We start from the raw sequence: 20228 nt of genomic DNA, 5'->3' as shown, positions 1-20228 counted from the left end.
ACCAAGAATATATTATTAGAAAAAGAATACTTGGGGGGAAAAAGTACTCTAGAAATTAAAATAGCATAAAATATATATATGATATATGTGTATATATATATATATGAAAAATGTTCAACATCATTAAGTGAAATACAAATTAAAACCACAATGACTTATCTCCTTACATCTGCTAGAATAGTTATTAAAAAGATAAAGATAGGGGCGGCGCCTGTGGCTCAGTCGGTAAGGCACCGGCCCCATATGCCAAGGGTGGCAGGTTCAAACCCAGCCCCGACCAAACTACAACCAAAAAATAGCCGGGCATTGTGGCAGGCGCCTGTAGTCCCAGCTACTCAGGAGGCTGAGGCAAGAGAATCGCTTAAGCCCAGGAGTTGAAGGTTGCTGTGAGCTGTGTGAGGCCACGGCACTCTACCGAGGGCCATAAAGTGAGACTCTGTCTCTACAAAAAAAAAAAAAAAAAAGAAACTTAAAAAAAAAAAGATAAAGATAACAGGTATTGGTGAGCATGTGGAGAAAAAAGAACCCTGTACACTGTTCATGACAATGTAAATTGGTATAGCGATTATGAACAGCTAGATGGAGACTCCTCAAAAATCTAAAATTAGAATTACTCTATGATACAGCAATCCCACTTATAGGTATATATCCCAAGGATTTATAATCAGTATGTTGAAAACATACCTGCACTTTCATTCCACTGCAGCATTATTTACAATAACCAAGTTATGCAATCAACCTAAGTGCCCATCAATGGACGAATGGATAAAGAAAATGTGGTACATGTATATACACAATATAATACCACTCAGCCTTTAAAAAGAAGGAAATTCTGTCATCTAAAGACAACATGGATGAACCTAGAGGACATTTTACTAAATGAAATAAGCCAGGATAGAAAGGTAAGTACTGCATGCCTGCACTTACATGTGGCATCTGAAACAACTGAGATCACAGAAACAGAGTAGAACAGTGGTTATTAAAGGATAGGAGGGTGGAGAGAATGAGAAGGTGTGGTTCAAAAGGATATAAAGTCATAGTTAGAATGGAAGAATACAATATAAGTATTTAAGGTGTAGATACGTTAATTAGCCTGATTCAATCATTTTATGCCACATACATATACCGTAACATAACTTTTAAATATATAATTAACGAATGTTTAAATTTTAATAAAAATACAGAAAATTTTCAATGAAAGATTGGAAAACAAGTTGGAAAAAATACCCCAGAAGTAAAATTCCCTACATCCCTCTCCCCAAACACAAAGATTCAAAATAGAAGAGAATAAAACAAATAAAGCTATAGGATCAAATTCTACAACTAACAAATTCTACAAAAAAGGACAAAGGAAAGAGAAGGAATTTATCAAAGAAATGATTCAAAAGTTTCCCAGCACTAAACAACACAAGTGTCAAAACTGAAAGTAGAACCACAACAACAAAAAAAAGTAACTGAAATTTTAAAACAGTGGTGATAAAACATAAAACTTTAAAGAACCCCAGTGGCAAAAAATAGGTCACACACAGAGAACCAGGAACCAGAACAGCATCAGAAATCTCGAGTAAATTCTGATAGAAGAGCACATAATTTCCTGTGGAATTATTGGTTTTAGAGTACCCACCCTAGAACAATTCTCCTATGTGTATAAGGAAAAGCATACAATGACACTAACACAATGTAATGTTCTACAGAATTTACATTTACACACACCATCATGCATAAATCTCAAAACCAAACTAACTGAAAAATAAAAGAATACAGTGTGAGGTCATTTATGTAAAATTAAAAGATTTATAAAACAGGCTCGGTGTCCATAGCTCACTCAGTGAGTAGGGCGCCAGCCACATACACCAAAGCTGGCAGGTTCGAGCCTGGCCTGCTACAACGATGACTGCAACCAAAAAACAGGTGTTGTGGCAGACGCCTGTAGTCCCAGCTAATCTGGAGGCTGAGGCAAGAGAATGGCTTAAGCCCAAGAGTTTGAGATTGCTATGAGCTGTGATGCTACAGCACTCTACTGAGGGTGATATAATGAGACTCTGACTCAAAAAAAAAAAAAAAGAGATGGGGTGCTGATATTTAAAGTTGGTAACATTTCTTCTCTTTGAGAACAGTTTGAAAAAAATTTCCAGTACACAGAATTAGATTACCCTGTTTTCATTTGTAAGGCAAAGTGCCAAGTTGTAGTTGTACCCAGGAATGTTATTGTCCGCTAAATCTCAGTGATGAGAATATGGATCCTATGTTAAGAATCAACTCCAATTTTCATGCTGCCAGACTATTCAAATAAGCTGCATACATAAGAGTTCACGGCTCAGTAAAATTTAAAATCTCTTTTCAACACAATCATTCTGTACCAATTTTTCTTACTATTAAATGGTCATTAATACCCATTTCCTTGACAAATACTAAAGTAAAACTTAGGCAAGAAAAATATGGGTACCTGCTCTGTTCAATTTATGGAGTGTGGAAATGTTATGTAAACACATATGTAGAACAGAAACTGTTTAGCCAAAATAAATGTCACTTCTGTTTAACAGACGCCTGGTCTAACACTTCCCAATAAAAGATCAACTCATTTAAATTTATCTGCCTACTGAATTTTTGGGGAATTCTTTACTTACAAAAGAAATGGGGGAAATGTTTTGTTTTTTTTTAGTTTTTGGCCGGGGCTGGGTTTGAACCCACCACCTCAGGCATATGGGGCTGGTGCCTACTCCTCTGAACCACAAGCGCCGCCCTGGGAAATGCTTTTAAAAATGGGAACAAGTACAGGAGAGAAAAACTTCAAAAGTGATATAGACATGAGGCTAAGTTTCAATTCCTCAAAAATCAAATATATTTGAATTTCTCCATTCTAATCAAATAATCTGTATACAAGTGTCCTTTAAAAATTCAATTTTTTCTTTTAATATTTCTTCTTTTTCTATTGTCTGTAAGATTTGGCATGATCTTTTTTTTTGAAATTATCTTTTACTTTTATTTATAAATACTAGTTGTCTATTTTTTGAGACTTAAAAAAAAAAGAAGTTAACTGATGACTTCACACTGAATCTCAGAGTCAAAGCATTCTATAATAGATATACTCTTATTTGACAATGTGTTACTTTCTTTGCATTATTAATTATTGCTTAGTATTTCGATGCAGCAATCGTCTGATTTCTTTTCTGAATGTATTTATGTTCGTTCATTCTTTACAAGGTTTTTGTTTCTAGTCCTTATCTTAAAGTTATTAAATTTTAATCTTTTATCAAACATTTTTTGTATTGAAAATTATTCACATTGATTATGAATGATGATGTGAATGTGATCAAAGGGTTTCTAGCTGTAGACAGATGGAACGTAGCCATTTATCTGTAATCCCTTCCAATACTTTATCAAAATGTTCATAAAGGAGTTTTAAAAAGCTATAGCACATGCAACAGTGAAAAATCAGGAGGAAGAACATAGACACAAGAGGTACGTCACCAATGACAGGCATATCTATCAATGAGCTATGATGATTCCACTGCACTCTAATCCGGGCAACAGGAAAAAAAATAACGGGGGTGATTATGAGAAGAGCCCACAGATATTATCAAAAATTGTTTCTGGAGAAGAGTATTTTTGTTTCTCATGATAAGCCTTTCTATATGATTTCGGTTTTTTTTTTACATTAAACTCTACATTTTTCTTTTATTGTAGACAGAGCCTCACTCTCACCCAGGCTAGAGTACCATGGTGTCAGCCTAGCTTACAGCAACCTCAAACTCCTGGGTTCAAGTGATCCTTTTGCCGCTGCCTCCCAAGTAGCTGAGACTACAGATGCCTGCTAGAACACCAGGCGAATTTTTTCTAAATGGGGGGTCTCACTTTGCTCAGGCTGGTCTCGAACTCCTGAGCTCATGTGATCCTCTCACCTTAACCTCCCCTCAGAGTGCTATGATTACAGGTGTGAGCCATCGCACCCAGCCTTACATTTTTAAAATACTGTTTAATATGAAAGTAGCTTTACTTAGCTGTATAGACTACTTCAACAGATAGTTAAAGTTAAAACAACCTTATTTTCTTATTGTGTTTAAGAATATGAAGCATATTGCTCTGGATTTAAAAAATCAGTTCTAAAAGTAAGAAAAAGGCACTTAGGAATGAAGAAATCTACTACAAAATAAATTTAGAGGAAACATAGTTGCTGATAACAAATAATAATTATAGAATTCAAAATAGCAGTGGTGAGATGCTATGTTCAAACTAGCCAGAATACTAAAAATTTGTAATTCAATAACAGAGACATACAATCTGATTTAATTTTATGCTGTGACATATAGCCCCAGATCCCTGACAAAACACCCTAAATTTTTAGACATTTTACTTTAAGGTTGAGAATATGACTCAGATGATATAGTTTTAATCAAATCTAAAAAATTCTCAGCCAATATCTCTTAAAATAACATATCTCCTCAGGGCATTCTATTCTATTCATTTGCCATTAAAAGCAAGGACTTTAGAACCAGAGCTGAATTTCAATCCTGAATTTGAATGTGTTACCTACATGCTAGGAAATAATAGTCAAGTTACTTAATCCTTCCTATAAAAAGATTCAGTTCCTATAAAATGTGGGGAATAAAACCCACTCTCAGAGAGTTGTTATAAGAATTTTGAAAGCCTTTCGGCCAGAGATGCCATCTTCCAGTAATTCACCAAATGACAAACACAAAGGGAAAGAGGAGAGGCGCCCGATACATGTTCTCTAGGCCTTTTAGAAAACATGGAGTTGTTCCTTTGGCCACATACATGCGAATCTACAAGAAAGGTGATTTTGTAGACATCAAGGGAATGGGTACTGTTCAAAAAGGCATGGCACACAAATGTGACCATGGCAAAACTGGAAGAGTCTACAATGTTACCCAGCATGCTGTTGGCATTGTTGTAAACAAACAAGTTAAGGGCAAGGTTCTTGCCAAGAGGATTAATGTTCATATTGAGCATATTAAGCACTCTAGGAGCCGAGCTAGCTTCCTGAAACGTGTGAAGGAAAATGATCAGAAAACAAAGGAAGCCAAAGAGAAAGGTACCTGGGTTCAACTGAAGCGCCAGCTTGCTCCACCCAGAGAAGCCCACTTTGTGAGAACTAACAGAAAGGAGCCTGAGCTCCTGGAACCCATTCCCTATCAATTCATGGCATAATAAGGATATAACATAGCACACAGAAGTACCAGTGGACCCATGTCTTTAGGTGTAAGAACCTATTTATTCCCCATGAGCTCATGGCATAATAGGTGTACAGCATAGCACACAGGACCCCATGTAACAGCGATACAAGGTGCCGGATCCTATTTCTCATGAATTCAAAAGTCAATCAACACTTTGTCACATTCAATGGCATGGTGCCTCCCTGAGCTACTGGAACCTCTTCCCTATGAATTCATAGCATGGTAGATACAAATAACAGTGTAAAAATGTTTCTTTTTCGTTCACTACAAGTGTGTTATTTTTTTTTCCCCAAAGAAGTATTAAAACAAATTTTAATGTGTCCTAAAAAAAAAAGAATTTTGAAAGCTTAGACACATGAAATGCTTGGAGCAGTACCACTATTTTCAAATTTTAACTGAGGCCATATATTCTTCTAAATATTATCAAGAAATACTTCTGTGACTATGCAAGTACTCTTCACAACAAGCCTGTTTCTAGACATACTGCCTAAATTAATGGCTTTTTTGTTACAATGTTGCTAAAATAAATGATAGTAGTAATAAGAGCTATTATCAGCAGATGCCATGCTCAAAGAAATAAATGGAAAGTCACATACTAGTAACGCCAATCCAGGGCTTTCTAGAATATATTCATTCACAAATATCTTCATCCAATCCTAAACACTACTTGTATAAGAAGTAAAAGAAAAACAACCTTCATCAGTAAACTCACTGAAACAGACTATGTTGCTCTGATCCTTTCTTTCAGTTCTTAATACTTTCAGGGTTAAATTAAAAGTCCTCTCTTCTCCTAAATCAATTCTGATAGATTACAGTATCAGTGGCATTTGCATACAATTTTGAAATAATTGATAAAGTTCAAAAGAGCTTGAATAATTGTTAAATAGATATCATTTTTATTATAATAGTTGGAAAACTAATTGATCATACCCAGCTCTAACAGAAAAGAGACGTTACTGATGGAAATAGGCGGGTCAGGTTTTAAGACTCCTCCAAAAATGCTAGAAACTATAGCTCTAGATTAGAACAAGATTATAAAAAGAAATAAATTCAATAAATCACTAATTTTGTGAAATTGATTGGTATTGCCTCAGCGCCCGTAGCACAGTGATTACAGCAACAGCCACATCCACTGAGGCTGTGGGTTGGAGCCCAGCCTGGGCCTGCTAAACAACAAAGACAGGGCAGCACCTGTGGCTCAGTGGGTAGGGCGCCGGCCCCATATACCAAGGGTGGCGGGTTCAAACCGAGCCCCAAACTGCAACAAAAAAATAGCTGGGCGTTGTGGCAGGAACCTGTAGTCCCAGCTACTGGGAGGCTGAGGCAAGAGAATTACCTAAGCCCAGGAGTTGAAGGTACTGTGAGCTGTGACGCCACAGCACTCTACCGAGGGCAATAAAGTTAAACTGTTTCTACAAAAAAAAAAAACCAACGACGACAACTGCAACCAAAAAAACTAGGTGTTGTGGCAGGCACCTGTAGTCCCAGCTACTTAGGAGGCTGAGGCAAGAGAATCACTTAAGGCCAAGAGTTTGAGGTTGCTGTGAGCTGTGACGCCAAAGCGCACTACCGAGGGCGACATAGTGAGACTCTGTCTCAAAAAAAAAAAAAAACTGATTTGTAACTGAGAAATATCAGATATGAGAATAATTTAGATTTTCTTGTACCAACTCAAAAGCACAACTAGAAATTTCAAATTCTGGACAATAGTACCACTTTTTAATCCCTCTTCAAGCCTTACAATAAAAAAAAAGGTCATAAAATGGGAACAGCTTTGCTGACAGTGGTATTTTACTTTAGCTGTAAATTTAATCTGAGAAAAAAAAATCATCACTGTCTGGGTATATTACAGTATGCATAGTCTTCTAAAAATTAGGCTACATGAAGATCTGAAAAGTGAAAAATATACATTCAGGTTATATCAAAACCATAAAATTGTCATTTAATAAACTTTTAAATATCAGCGTTCTCAACAAGTTAGTTCTCACAACAAAAATAACTATTATAATAACTGTTATTTTATCATTCCAAATGATAAAATATACATACAGAGGTTAAGAAATTTGCCAAAGACACACAGCTATCAAGTGGAAAAACTAAGATACAACCCATGCAGTTGCTTAATTAGACACCTAGGTTATAATAATCTAATCTCTTAATCACTATCCCCTAATTCAAAGTTGGTCAAAAAGTTCTCTAATTCTCTCCCTTTCTCTTGGGACTTACAGGTATGCCCTTCACTGTTCTTACGTGATTTAAAAAAAGAAAAGCTGTGTATTTGGGTTATCGTAGGTCCTGGTGAGAAAGCAGGTCTGTGGACTTGCTTTGGGATAGGTCATCCAGGACTACCTAACTTATGTAAAACTTATCCCCAGTATCCAGCTGTGCATGATTTTGGAGACTAAATCTCCAACCAATTACTTAATTATTTTGTCTTATTAATCCTACTTTATGCAGATATTTGCTTCCAAAACCACAGGGGTAGAATATTAAAGAGCAAATTGAGGATGTTCTTCACTGAAATGGCCTAATTTCATCCAATTACCTGGCAAGAAGTATAATTAAGTAGTTAGGAACATGTGCATGGAGAAAATTCTAAGGGGTAATGGTAATAGTAGCTTATTTTTAATATTCTTCCCCAAAGACCAAGGACAACACTTACCACATCTAGGTGACAAAGGTATTATGCCCCCCACAAACCACCAACTGCTATAAGACCCAAGTGTTAACCAGCATTTGTACCAAAAATAAAAGGCAGAAGGACAAACAAGCTTCTAACGATTCTGAGATAGGAGAAACACTAACATCAGCAATAGTTACTCACTGGAAAGTGTGGCAGGACAATTCAGTAACAACCAAAACTGAAAGGGAAGTCTGTAAGATCCAACTGGTAAATTAGTGCAAGGGGACCAAAATATTTTGTACAATAAGGTCTGATAGTGCTGAAGCAATCTAGGTCCTGTAAACTCTGAAAACAAACAAAAGCTCCCTTGTTAAGTACAACTCTATACAAAAGAGAAACTGCTAGAAAGAAAATATAAATTGGAAAAAAAAAAAAAAAAAAAAACAAAACAGTACCCATCCCAACCTCCTAAAAGTTTAGGAAAACCATTTTCCATTAAAAAAAAAAAAAGCAACAAAAAGGATCATGGTCCAATTCTGTACAAAGTAATTATAAGAAAAATGAGAATCTGGAAAATAAAGTCTTTAGAGGCAAAGAAAGCACACTAAGAAAAAAGTGTCTTCTAAACAGAGGAAACCTGTAACCTATTATTTCAAAATGAACTAAAAGAAATGAAGAAAAACAGGGCGGCGCCTGTGGCTCAGTGAGTAGGGCGCCTGCCCCATATGCCGAGGGTGGCGGGTTCAAACCCAGCCCTGGCCAAACTGCAACAAAAAAATAGCCGGGCGTTGTGGCGGGCGCCTGTAGTCCCAGCTGCTCGGGAGGCTGAGGCAAGAGAATCACGTAAGCCCAAGAGTTAGAGGTTGCTGTGAGCTGTATGACGCCATGGCACTCTACCGGAGGGCGATACAGTGAGACTCTGTCTCTACAAAAAAAAAAAGAAATGAAGAAAAACATAAAAGTTGTGAAAGAAAAAAAATCACAATCAGAAAATGTACAGAAATTAGGTAATTAAGAAAAAAGTCAAAAAAAGTAAAAAGTGGCTCACACCTGTAATCCTTGCACTCTGGGAGGCCAAGGCAGGAGCATCCCTTGAGCTCAGGAGTTTGACACCAGCCTGAGCAAGAGCTAGACCCTGTATCTACTAAAAATAGAAAAATTAGCCTGCCACAGTGGTGTAGGCCTGTAGTCCCAGCTACTCAGGAGACTTGAGGCAGGAGGATAGCTGGAGCCCAAGAGTTTGAGGTTATGGTGAGCTAGGATGACACCTCTAGCCCAGGTGACAGAATGAGACTCAGACTTAAAGAAAAGAGAAAGAGAGACTAAAAGAACTTAGAAGAAATTTTAAAAATAGTACCAAAACTAATGACAAAACTAGAGAGGAATACAAGAACAAACATAATTGATAATATCAGAAAGAGAAGATGGATACATTGCTGTTGAACTAATACAACTTATTTTTTCCTGCAATCCCATTACTGCAAACTAATACAACTTATTTTTTCCTGCAATCCCATTACTGGTCATCTACCCAGAAGAAAAAAAATCCTTTTATTGTAAGGACATTTGCACTAGATTGTTTATTGAAGCTCAATTTACAATCATCAAGATGTGCAAATAGCCTAAATGCCCAACAACCCAGGAATGAATTAACAAGCTGTGGTATATGTATACCATGGAATACTATACAGCCACTAAAAAAGATGAAGATGTTACATCCTTTGTATTAACCTGATAGAGATGGAACACATTCTTCTCAGTAAAGCATCACAAGAATGGAGAAGCAAGAACCCAGCATACTTTATTCTAATATGAAAGCAGTAGATGAGCTAATACAAGGAGCGGGTAGGGGAATGGGGAGGGGGAGGAGAAAAGGGAAAGGTGGGTGTATGACACACCTCTTGGGAGCAGGACACAATTATAAGAGGGACTTTATCTAACAAATGCAATCAGTGTAACCTAATTCTTTGTATCCTCAATGCAGTGGTTCTCAACCTTCCTAATGCCAGCAACCCATTAATACAATTCCTGTGGGTCGCGACAGGAATTCGTTGAGAACTTCTGCTTCAATGAATCCCAAACAATAAAAAAATTTTAAAAAGAAGATGGAAAGGAAGAAAAAAGATAACATGATGAAAAGGATTTGAGGAGGCCAAGCAGTGTAATCCTAGCACTCTGCGAGGCAGAGGCAATTGGACTGCCTGAGCTCACAGGTTCCAGACCAGCCTGAGCCAGAGGAAGACCTCATGTCTAAAAATAGCTGGGCGTTGTAGCAGGCACCTATAGTCCCAGCTACCTGGGAGGCTAAGGCAAGAGAACCGCTTAAGCCCAGAGTTTGAAGTTGCTGTGAGCTGTGACGCCACAGCACTCTACCCAGGGCAACAAAGTGAGACTCTGTCTCAAAAACATAAAAGAAATGGGTGGCGCCTATGGCTCAGTGGGTAGGGTGCCGACCCCATATACCAAGGGTGACAGGTTCGAACCCAGCCCTAGCCAGCTAAAACAGCAGTGGCAACTACAACAAAAATAGCCAGGTGTTCTGGTGGGCACCTGTATTCCCAGGTACTCGGGAGGCTGAGGCAAGAGAATCACCCTAGCCCAAGAGCTGGAGGTTGCTGTGAGCTGTGAGGTGACAGCACTCTACCGAGGGTGACAAAAAATAAAAAAAGAAAAGAGAAAAAAAGGATTTGAGGAAAAGATACTGATGTAAAGATGGATAAGATTCAATACAAATATAACAGAAGTTCACAAAAAAAGGACAAAGTAATGTGACAAAACAAATGCTAAAAACTATGAGTCAAGAAAACTTTCCTCACAATTGTGGGATGGCTGTAAGTCAACAATATATCATATTGTTTCAGATAGCTAGGAGGAGGACAGTGAATGTTCCTAACACAAAGAAATGATAAATGTTTGAGATAATGGATATGCTAATTACCTGATTTGATCACTGTGTACCCAATTAACATGTATAATTATCATGTCAATTAAAAGAATTAAAAGAAAGTTTTTCTGAAATAAAATAACATATTGAAAGGGCATACTATGTATCTAGGCAAAAAAACGACCCAGAAAAGACAACACTAAGACATATTATAATTATACTTCTGGACTTGAAAAAGCAAAAAAATCCTTTCAGCATCCAGCCAAAAGACCAAGTCACATATATGGGAAAGAAAATCAGACTGTCATCAAATTTTGACAGTGATGCCCTAAGCCAGAAAGCAAGGACATTAGATATATGCAATAAAAGAAAGTGTTTGTCAAGGATCTTACATTCAGCAAAACTGATTTTCAAGTATAAAGAGTATAAACAACTACTATAAGCATGTAAGAACTCAGGGAATATGGCTCCCCTAAGGCCTTCCAGAGGAATCCCTCTTGAGATGATGACATAAAAATACAGGAGGCCATCTAGGATATTGTTTGGATAAGGAAGAGGAAGAAGGGTCCTGTAAAGGCAAACAGCCAGACTGTTGGATAAATGACCCTGGAAATGGCAGAAACTTTATTTCCAATCATCAGCACAGCCATTACCTCAGAACTCATACCTGTCATCATGGGCCATCACAAGCTAGAAATGCCAGGCCAGGTGTGGTGGCTCATGCCCGTATTACTAGCAGTCTGGGAGGCTGAGGCAGGTGAATTGCCAGAGCTCAACAGTTCAAGACCAGCCTGAGCCAGAGCAAGACCTCATCTCTAAAAATAGCTGGGTGTGTGGCGGGCTCCAATAGTCCCAGCCGCTCTGGGAGGCTGAGGCAAGAGAATCTCCTAAGCCCAAAAGTTTGAGGTTGCTATGAGCTTTGAGGCCACGGCACTCTACAAAGGGGAACAAAGTGAGACTCTGTCTCAAAAAAAAGGCTACAAATGCCAGATTCTTTGGTATCAAAGATCCATTTCATTATGGGACATAGAACCTACAGAAATCTCAAATTATGCCCTTCTCTTTCAAATCACCACTCTCTCCCAAGATTTTTTTTTTTGACATTAAAAAAGTATGTAGCAAGAACTAGGATTGAATTCAAATGCCAGCTCAACTACTTACTGTGTGCCCTTGGCCCGGTCAATTAATTTCTCAAGGTTCTGATGTCTCATTTTAAAGATAGGGGTAATAAAAGAACTTATGTAGGGTATTAAGTGTGAAATGTCCCATTTCCTTAAGTACTAAGTTTGACAGTTGATATCTCTAATATTTCACCTTGATACTTCTTGTTTTATTTGTATTGTGAAGGTACATCGTCATTCTTTCAAAAGCACATTTTGGCTTAGGATTGTCTTTCAATTTTTTTTTATAGCAATTTTTGTGAAACCATGGATAAGTCAAAAATTCATGTTATTTTCAAATATGAGTTCCAGCATGGAACCAATGCAGTGCAGATAGCTTGAAACATCAATGAAGTATTTGGGGAGGATGTGGTGATGAATGCACAGTACATGGATGGTTCAACAAGTTCCGTTCTGATGGTTTTAATCTTGAAAATCGCCCACATGGGCAACCTGAGGTCAAGGTGGATAATGATGAGCTGAAAGCTATAGTAGAAGCAAATCCATCCCAACCTACACATGAATTAGCAGCAAGGTTTAACACTACTATTCCAACAATACTAGCACATTTGAAATAAATCAGCAATGTAAAAGTGGATAGATGGGTTCTACACAAATCTGGAAGCTTGCCCTTCTTTGCTGCCATGGCATAGAGGTGAACCACTTCTACATTATGTGGGATAAAAAATGTGTTCTTCTGGACAATTCCAAGTGTTTGGCACAATGGCTGGCTGGATAAAGATTAAGTGCCAAAACACAGTACAAAAAAGCTAATGGTGTTTGTTTGGTGGTCCAGCACTGATATTATCCACTATAGCTTCATGAAAGTTGGTCAGTCAATTATAGCAGGTGTCTACTTTAACCAACTGGGCGCTATGATAAGGATACTTGCCATTAAGCAACCAAGACTGGCCAATAGAGACAGGCCAATCGTCTTTCAAGACAACGATCAAGCACATGTCACACAAACAATGCTGCTTAAAAAAGCTGAACTTGGAAACTCCGCATCCACTGCATTCACTAGACCTTGCACCAAACTGACTACCACTTCTTCCAGACTTTGGGCCACTTCTTGCAAGGAAAGATATTCAATTCTGAACAAGCTGTGGAAAATGCCTTTTGATATTCAGCATCACTCCCCCTCCAGGCTTCTTCGCTGGCAAAAACAAGCTATTATTAAGATGACAAAAATAATGTCAATAGTTTAGGTGCACACTTTTGATTGTACTCCTTGTCTGAGATATAATAAATTTTTAATTGGAAATTGGACATTTCATATTTAATGACCTAACTCATCATGGGAGTTTTTGCATTATAGTAACTGAGCAAGATTAGTGCAGGTTAACTGCTTCAGTCACTGGCATAAAATGGTTGAAAAGTATTATCGATCATTACCATCATAATCCATCAATCACACCTTAGTCCACTGTATTACACCCAACCAAACCTGTAAACAAAATCAGACATATTCAAACAGCCAAAAAAATTATAGTTTATGACCCAAGTCCAATATCCACATATAAATTAAGAGATGAGACAATATCTAATGTTTATAGAATGATTATCCCATGGATAATAACATCTTCAACTGTAAGGTTTTTCCAATTAAGCTCAAATGTATTTAAATACACTTTGAAATTTTTCTCATTTCTGAAATCCTTCCAATGACTTCTGAAACCAGAAAACTGGAAAAAAAAATATTTAACCAGATATTATCAGAACATTTTAGTTGATCATATGTATATATGCTTGCTTAATGTATTTGAAGTGTAGTAAAATCACTGCATTTATCTAAATTATCTTTTTATAGGTATAACTCCCTATAAGTGATGCTTAAAAAGCATCACTGGCCTTAGACACCTTCACTGTCAAAAAAAAAAAAGTTAATTCACTATTAAAACCTCAGATTACTAGATGTAAGCCCAACCCGTAAAGTTCTGTTCATCTGTCCAACTTACGCCTGTTGCTGAAGACCGCTGGTAGTTTGGTTTTGTTTTTTAAGATATTATAAAATGCACCCATTTTATGTATACAGTTTAATGAGTTCTGACATATGTATACTGGTGTAAGTACTGCCAAATAGATATTTCCCTTACTTCAGAAAGTCTCTTTGTGCCCCTTGCAAGTCAATCTCCCCAACCCATCCAAACTTAAGCAACCACTAATCTACTTTCTACCTATAGACCAGTTTTACATTTTCTAGAATTTCATGTAAATGGAATCATAGAGCACATACTCTTTGTGTCTGGTTTCCATCACTTAGCATAATGTCTCTGAGATCATCCACGTTGTGTTTATCATTAACTTGTTCCTTTCTATTGCTTCCATGCCTTTTTATAAATTTGGATCCTAACAGATGTGGACAAAGACTAGGGTAAAGCCTCAAGAAAGTACTTCAGGCCAACAACATATCAGCTACCTGGACGTATTCATTAACAGCTTAATAAGACAAAGTTGAAAGAATTACTTCTCTTCATCTTAACACTAAATTTTTCCAGCTAATGTTGCTGAAACCAAAGAGTTCATGTCTCTGTTTGTATTTGACTACCTGAATGATGAAACAAGGGCTAAAGCTACCTTGAACTTTATCATGATTTTATGCTTGCTCTCACTACAAGTCTGATTTCAAGCACACTGACAGAGATCACCTTTTTAACTCCAGCAAAGAAGATCAGAAATAAAATAATTGTTCTTCCTACTCCCAACAATTTTTCAATAAGCAATAAGAATAAGATAAGTTCAAAGATACATGGTTCAACCTTTAGCTGTTCTTTGTTCTCCCTTCCCTCCAAGATAAACAAATCCAGATTACAATAAAAGCAAATTTGGGTGGGGAGGGGATTCAGACAGCAAGGTTTAATGAGGCTTTTAGAGGAAATTTTATTTATAGGTTTGATTATCTAGCCATTTTAGTGCTATGTTTATGAGCAGTGAAGTGAGACAAAACATGACCCTAACGTATAGTTACAGTCCTAAAATGCACAAATACTTTAATACTTTACCTTGGAACATGATACAGTATTTCTAACATGTCTAGAATATTTTGTATAGAGAATGTTTTCATAGTCATTTCAGTACCCAAATCCCCAATATTTCTGGAAAAACAGCCAAAACACTGATATCCTGCTTGGTAGAATTAGCAAAGCCTGGTCTCAAGGAGGCTTCTCAAAATAAAATCTTTTGTGATTTTATTGGTAACTCCTCCATTCTGGAAACTCTTTACACTGACTTTCAAAACACTTGCAACCATTTGACTTTTCTTTTTCCTTCAGCCTCCTAAAGAAAGCAGTAGGCCTTCCCCCCCAACATAACAAACCTTCAACCCAAAACATAGTATTATGTATGTCTTCTGATACATTTTCATTAAAGCTTTGGCTATCACCTCTATACTGACTTCTCAGAGGAATTTAAGTCTAGATGTTAAGCATTATCTCTCTTCAAACATAACCCAAAATTTCACCTTTGCACCCAATCCCATCTGTCCATTTCTATTAACAATAGTATTCCTCTTCTATTAATCCAAGGCAGAAACCATCAATCTTATAAAAACTCAACCACCACAAAGTCCCTATGTTCCATCAATCTTGCTTGTAAGTATCTCTTATCCACCATCCTAATCTTCAGCATCATCACTTAATGTATTGATTATTTAACAGCTTCCTAGCTGGTCTCCCTGACTTCAATCTCTCCTTCCTCCCTCTGATCCACCCTGCAGATTATCACCAGTTTAATCTCCCTAAATATACTTTAAATGTTCCAAAAGGATGTAATAGCTTCCTACTTCCCAAAAGATAAAGTAAAAAATATCCAATCTAGATCTACTTATCAGGAGCCTTTCTCTCTAACCTGCCCCTGCTTAAACCCTAAATAGCCCAACTTCATCATGTTTATTCATACTTCAGGGTCAACTTTTCCTACTTTCTTTTAGTTAACCAAATTCTTCAAGGTACTATGAAATAATACCTCCTTGATGTAATCCCCAACCCTTCATACCACCCTCTGCCTACTCCTATATAATCATTCACATTCCTTTTAACATTGTTGCCCTCCCTATCCTTTCCTAATTAACTTGTGACCTGGGTACCTAGCAGGGACTGAAGAAATCAATTATTAACGTAAAAGATACCTTCTTTAAGAAAGCATATCCTAGTCAGCTATTCTGACATTCCCAGAAATATTAAATTGGCAGAGACCTATATATAGACTGTTCTGTCGGAAAAGATTAACCTTTACCACCTCCAATAACATTTATTAAATACAAACAGGCCTTGACTTCCAGTAATTTCCCTTTTGGTGATTCACATTTAAAGCACCTACCCGATTACACCCACTTAAGGCAGATAGACAGCACACTAATGAATCTGTATCACTTGGTTTATTTCCTGATGATGCACATAAAACAACCCCAACTCCCCAAATCTGTCTAGCCTTATAGCCCTTTTTGAGAACATCTTTGGCTCTAGGCCAGATCCATTCAGCCTAACTCTTCCTAGGGGGTTTTAGGTTTAGAGTTGAGGAAAGACGAATCATGATTGAAACAAGGGAGAAATGTATAGAAGAAAAGAAATATATACAAAGGATTATTTACCATAAGTATAAAGCAATCACCCTACTCCCTTCCCCCAATTATCATTTGAGTATTATCCTTACAAGCATTCACTTCAATACAAGTATAATTTGGGGGAATATTTTAGAGCTGCCTTTACATTAAAATCTTTAATTAGCACCATCATTTTATAGACATACTAATTAACTCCTAAATACTCCTTAACATTAACAAAAGGAAACACTGGCATTCTAAAGGCAAAATAATTCTACATTTACTCCTATAAGATTTTATTTTGTCATAAAAAATAATCAAGAAAATGGAAAATACAACTGATAATGGTAAACACACAAAAAGAGAAATTCAAAAGGCCAATAAACATGGGAATGTCCACTGATCCTCACTAGCAATAGGAAAATGCAGATTTCCTAATAGGAAAACTAACAGGAAAATCCAAAATTAAAGTCACAATAAAACACCAGTTCAATGCCATTAGAATGGAGGAGAGACTCTAAGATCCTCAATACCAAGCATAGACAAGAACAGAGCTGTGCTGTCAAGGTACAGTAGCCACTAATCACATGGAACTAGTAAGAATTTGAAATTCAGATAATTCAAACTGAGATTTGCTTTAAGTGTAAAATATACACTGGATTTTAAATATTTAATGTTTTGAAAGGAATGCAAAAATATCAATTTTTATTATTTACATATTGAAATATTTTGGATATACTGCATTAAATTACTTTAAAATTAACTTCGCCTGTCTTTTTTTTACTAACATGGCTACTGAAAAATTTTTAATTACATTACATTTATATAGGAGAATACTGATACAGAGTAACAAATTTTTATATACCACTGGTGATAGTATAAATCAGTACAGCTATTTTGAAGAAAATTATGGAAATAACTTCTTTGGCACTAAGATGAGTACAGCTTACAATACAATAATTATACTCCTAGTAATTATACTCCTAGTGCCTTTTAGAGAAACTTTTGATTTATATAGTAAGACATGTAAACTATGTTTTAGGGCATTGTTTACAATAAAAAGTAATACAGGGCTGAGCTCAAGGGCTCAGACCTATAATTCCAGTAGCACTTTGGGAGGCCAAAATGGGAGGATCCCTTGAGCTCAATAATTTGAGACCAGTCTGAGCAAGAACAAGATCCCATCTTACAAAAAAAAAAAAAGTTAGCCAGGCTTGGGATAGAAAGATTACATGAACTCAAGAGTCTGAGGTTGCTATGAGCTATGCTGATGCCATGGCACTCTAGTCTGGTAAGACACCGTCTCAAAATAAATAAATATAATAATCCAAGTGTCCTTTCAAAAAAGACTAGACAAAATATGTTCTAATCATACAATGGATACCGTCTAACACATATGCAAACTATGAAAAAACAGAGCAAAGAACTGCAAAAACATTAAGTGAAAAAAACAAATTGTATAAAAGACATTCTGCTTATGATCGCACATACAAAGTCTTTTAAAACAGTCCCAATGCTACTTAGAAGATAGACAGGTACAGAGATCAAGTTTAAAAGGTAGGTATGGAAGTCAGAGAGAGAAAGGAAATGGAATCCAGGAAGGTTACAGAGGAGCTTCAACTATACTGATTATGTTCTATATCCTAAACTAAGGTGGGTGGTGGGTACTTTGGCATTCAATATTCTTTCTAACTCCATTTATATCTGAAATATTTCTATGTTTTTAATGTAAGGTTTTTATACAATGTATAGCACTAACTGGATATATTTCATGGGTTTGGAGGACATAAGGAATAAATGCACAATTGTAATCATGTTAAAACAGTTATCGGGGCTCGGCGCCCGTGGCTCAAGCGCCTAAGGCGCCAGCCACATACACCTAAGCTGGCGGGTTCGAATCCAGACCGGCTGCCAAATAACGACGGTGGCTACAACCCCAAAATAGCTAGGCGTTGTGGCGGGTACCTGTAGTCCCAGCTGCTTGGGAGGCAGAGGCAAGAGAATCACTTGAGCCCTGAAGTTAAAGTTTGCTGTGCGCTGTGAGGCCAGGGCACTCTACCCAGGGCGACAGCTTGAGGCTCTGTCTCAATAAATAAATAAATAAAGTTATCTGTCAGGAGTGGTGGCTCACTTCTATAATCCTAGCACTCTGGAGGTTGAGGCATGTAAATTACCTGAGCTCAAGAGTTCCAGACCAGCCTGAGCAAGAGCAAGACCCTATCTCTACTAAAAATAGAAAAAACTAGCCAGGCGTTGTAGCAAGCACTTGTAGTCCTAGCTACTCGGGAGGCTGAGGCAGGAGGTTGAAGTTGCTGTGAGCTACAGGTTGCTCTACCCAGGGCAAATGAGATTCTGTCTCCCCACCAAAAAAAGTTCTCCCTTCAAAAACAGCAGGGCACAAGAAAAGTTACATATTAACGCCCATAATATAAATACCAGATATACTATATAAATATCAATTTTATACCACAAAAAGGAACAGGAACAAAATATACATCCTATATCAGGGGTCAGCAAACTTTCCTTTGAAGAACTAAAGAGTATTTTTGACTTGAAAGGTTTCTTGTTACAAATACTCAACTCTGCTATAGTAGTGGGAAAGCAGGCACAGACAAATGAGCATGACCAGGCCCCTCGCTTTGACCTCCCGACGCGAATCTGCCTTTTTTGGCAGGCTACTTATTTTTAAATATCATTTTTTACCTTTAAGCCTCAAAATGAATGATTAGGTATTCGCCAGCTTTGGGCCTGCCATTTGTTACACATTTACTTTAGGCTTTCCAATCGACCTTGTGGTTGCCCCGGGAAACCACGTTGCTGCGTGGTTAAAAAAAATATTTGGAGATCATCCCATTCCACAGTATGAAGTGAACCCACGGACCACAGAGATTTTATATCACCTTTCAGAACGCAACAGAGTCCGGGACAGGGATGTCTACCTGGTAATAGAGGACTTGAAACAGAAAGCAAGTGAATATGAATCAGAAGCCAAGCATCTTCAAGACCTTCTCGTGGAGAGTGTGAATTTTTCCCCTGCCAATCTCTCTAGCATTGGTTCCAGATATCTGAATGCTTTGGTTGACAGTGCAGTGGTCCTTGAAACAAAGGATACCTCACTAGCTAGTTTTATCCCTGCAGTGAATGATTTGACCTCTAATCTTTTTCGTACCAAATCTAAAAATGAAGAAATCAAGCTCGAACTGGAAAAACTTGAAAAAAATCTAACTGCAACTTTAGTATTAGAAAAATGTCTGCAAGAGGATCTCAAAAAAGCAGAGTTGCATCTGTCTACAGAAAGGGCCAAAGTTGACCATAGTCTTCAGAACATGGACTTTCTGAAAGCAAAGTCAGAGGAGTTCAGATACAGAATCAAAGCTGCAGAGGAGCAGCTTTCAGCCAGAGGCACGGATGCATCTCTGTCTCATCAGTCTCTAGTAGCATTATCGGAGAAATTGGCAGAGTTAAAACGACAGACTACTCCTTTGAAGAGAAAACTGGGGTCCTATTTAGATTTAATGCCAAATCCATCTCTTGCTCAAGTGAAAATTGAAGAAGCAAAACAAGAATTAGATTCCATTGAAGCTGAACTTACAAAGAAAGTAGATATGATGGAACTATGACCAGAGCCAAAATAAACAACCTTTCCCCTAACAAAGTCAGTTTAAGTTTTTTTCCCTTTGTTGTTTCTTACTAATATAATTTCTGTGTTCTTAGATGAGATAATAATGTCATTGACAAAATAATGGTTTCTTGTTATATATTGCATTTTGGTGCCCAAATACAAGTTTGCATATTAAAAAACCCTTTTCTCTTAAAAAAAAAAAAA

At 37.1% G+C, this 20228-nt stretch overlaps 2 protein-coding genes across 4 annotated transcripts in view; one reads left to right on the top strand and one right to left on the bottom strand.

Annotated features, from left to right (window-relative positions):
* The window catches only part of PPM1B (protein phosphatase, Mg2+/Mn2+ dependent 1B), an 89530-nt gene that overhangs the window by 52758 nt on the left and 16544 nt on the right, over nucleotides 1-20228 (bottom strand). The window lies entirely within an intron of this gene.
* On the top strand, nucleotides 11303-20226 carry LOC128584291 (HAUS augmin-like complex subunit 1). The gene is made up of 2 exons (XM_053589329.1): nucleotides 11303-11410; nucleotides 19132-20226. The coding sequence occupies exons 1-2, from the start codon at nucleotides 11303-11305 to the stop codon at nucleotides 20020-20022; spliced, it is 999 nt and encodes a 332-aa protein (XP_053445304.1). The 3' UTR covers nucleotides 20023-20226.

This window comes from Nycticebus coucang, chromosome 4 (genome assembly GCF_027406575.1).
Source record: "Nycticebus coucang isolate mNycCou1 chromosome 4, mNycCou1.pri, whole genome shotgun sequence".
NCBI classification, from domain to species: Eukaryota; Metazoa; Chordata; class Mammalia; order Primates; family Lorisidae; genus Nycticebus; species Nycticebus coucang.
This window is presented reverse-complemented; position numbering and strand designations above follow the sequence as displayed.

Coding starts and splice junctions, on each gene's coding strand:
- LOC128584291 (XM_053589329.1), top strand. CDS start 11,303: ATGACCCTGGAAATGGCAGAAACTTTATTTCCAATCATCAGCACAGCC. Junction 11,411..19,131: donor AGCTAGAAATGCCAGGCCAG/GTGTGGTGGCTC, acceptor ATGAATGATTAG/GTATTCGCCAGCTTTGGGCC.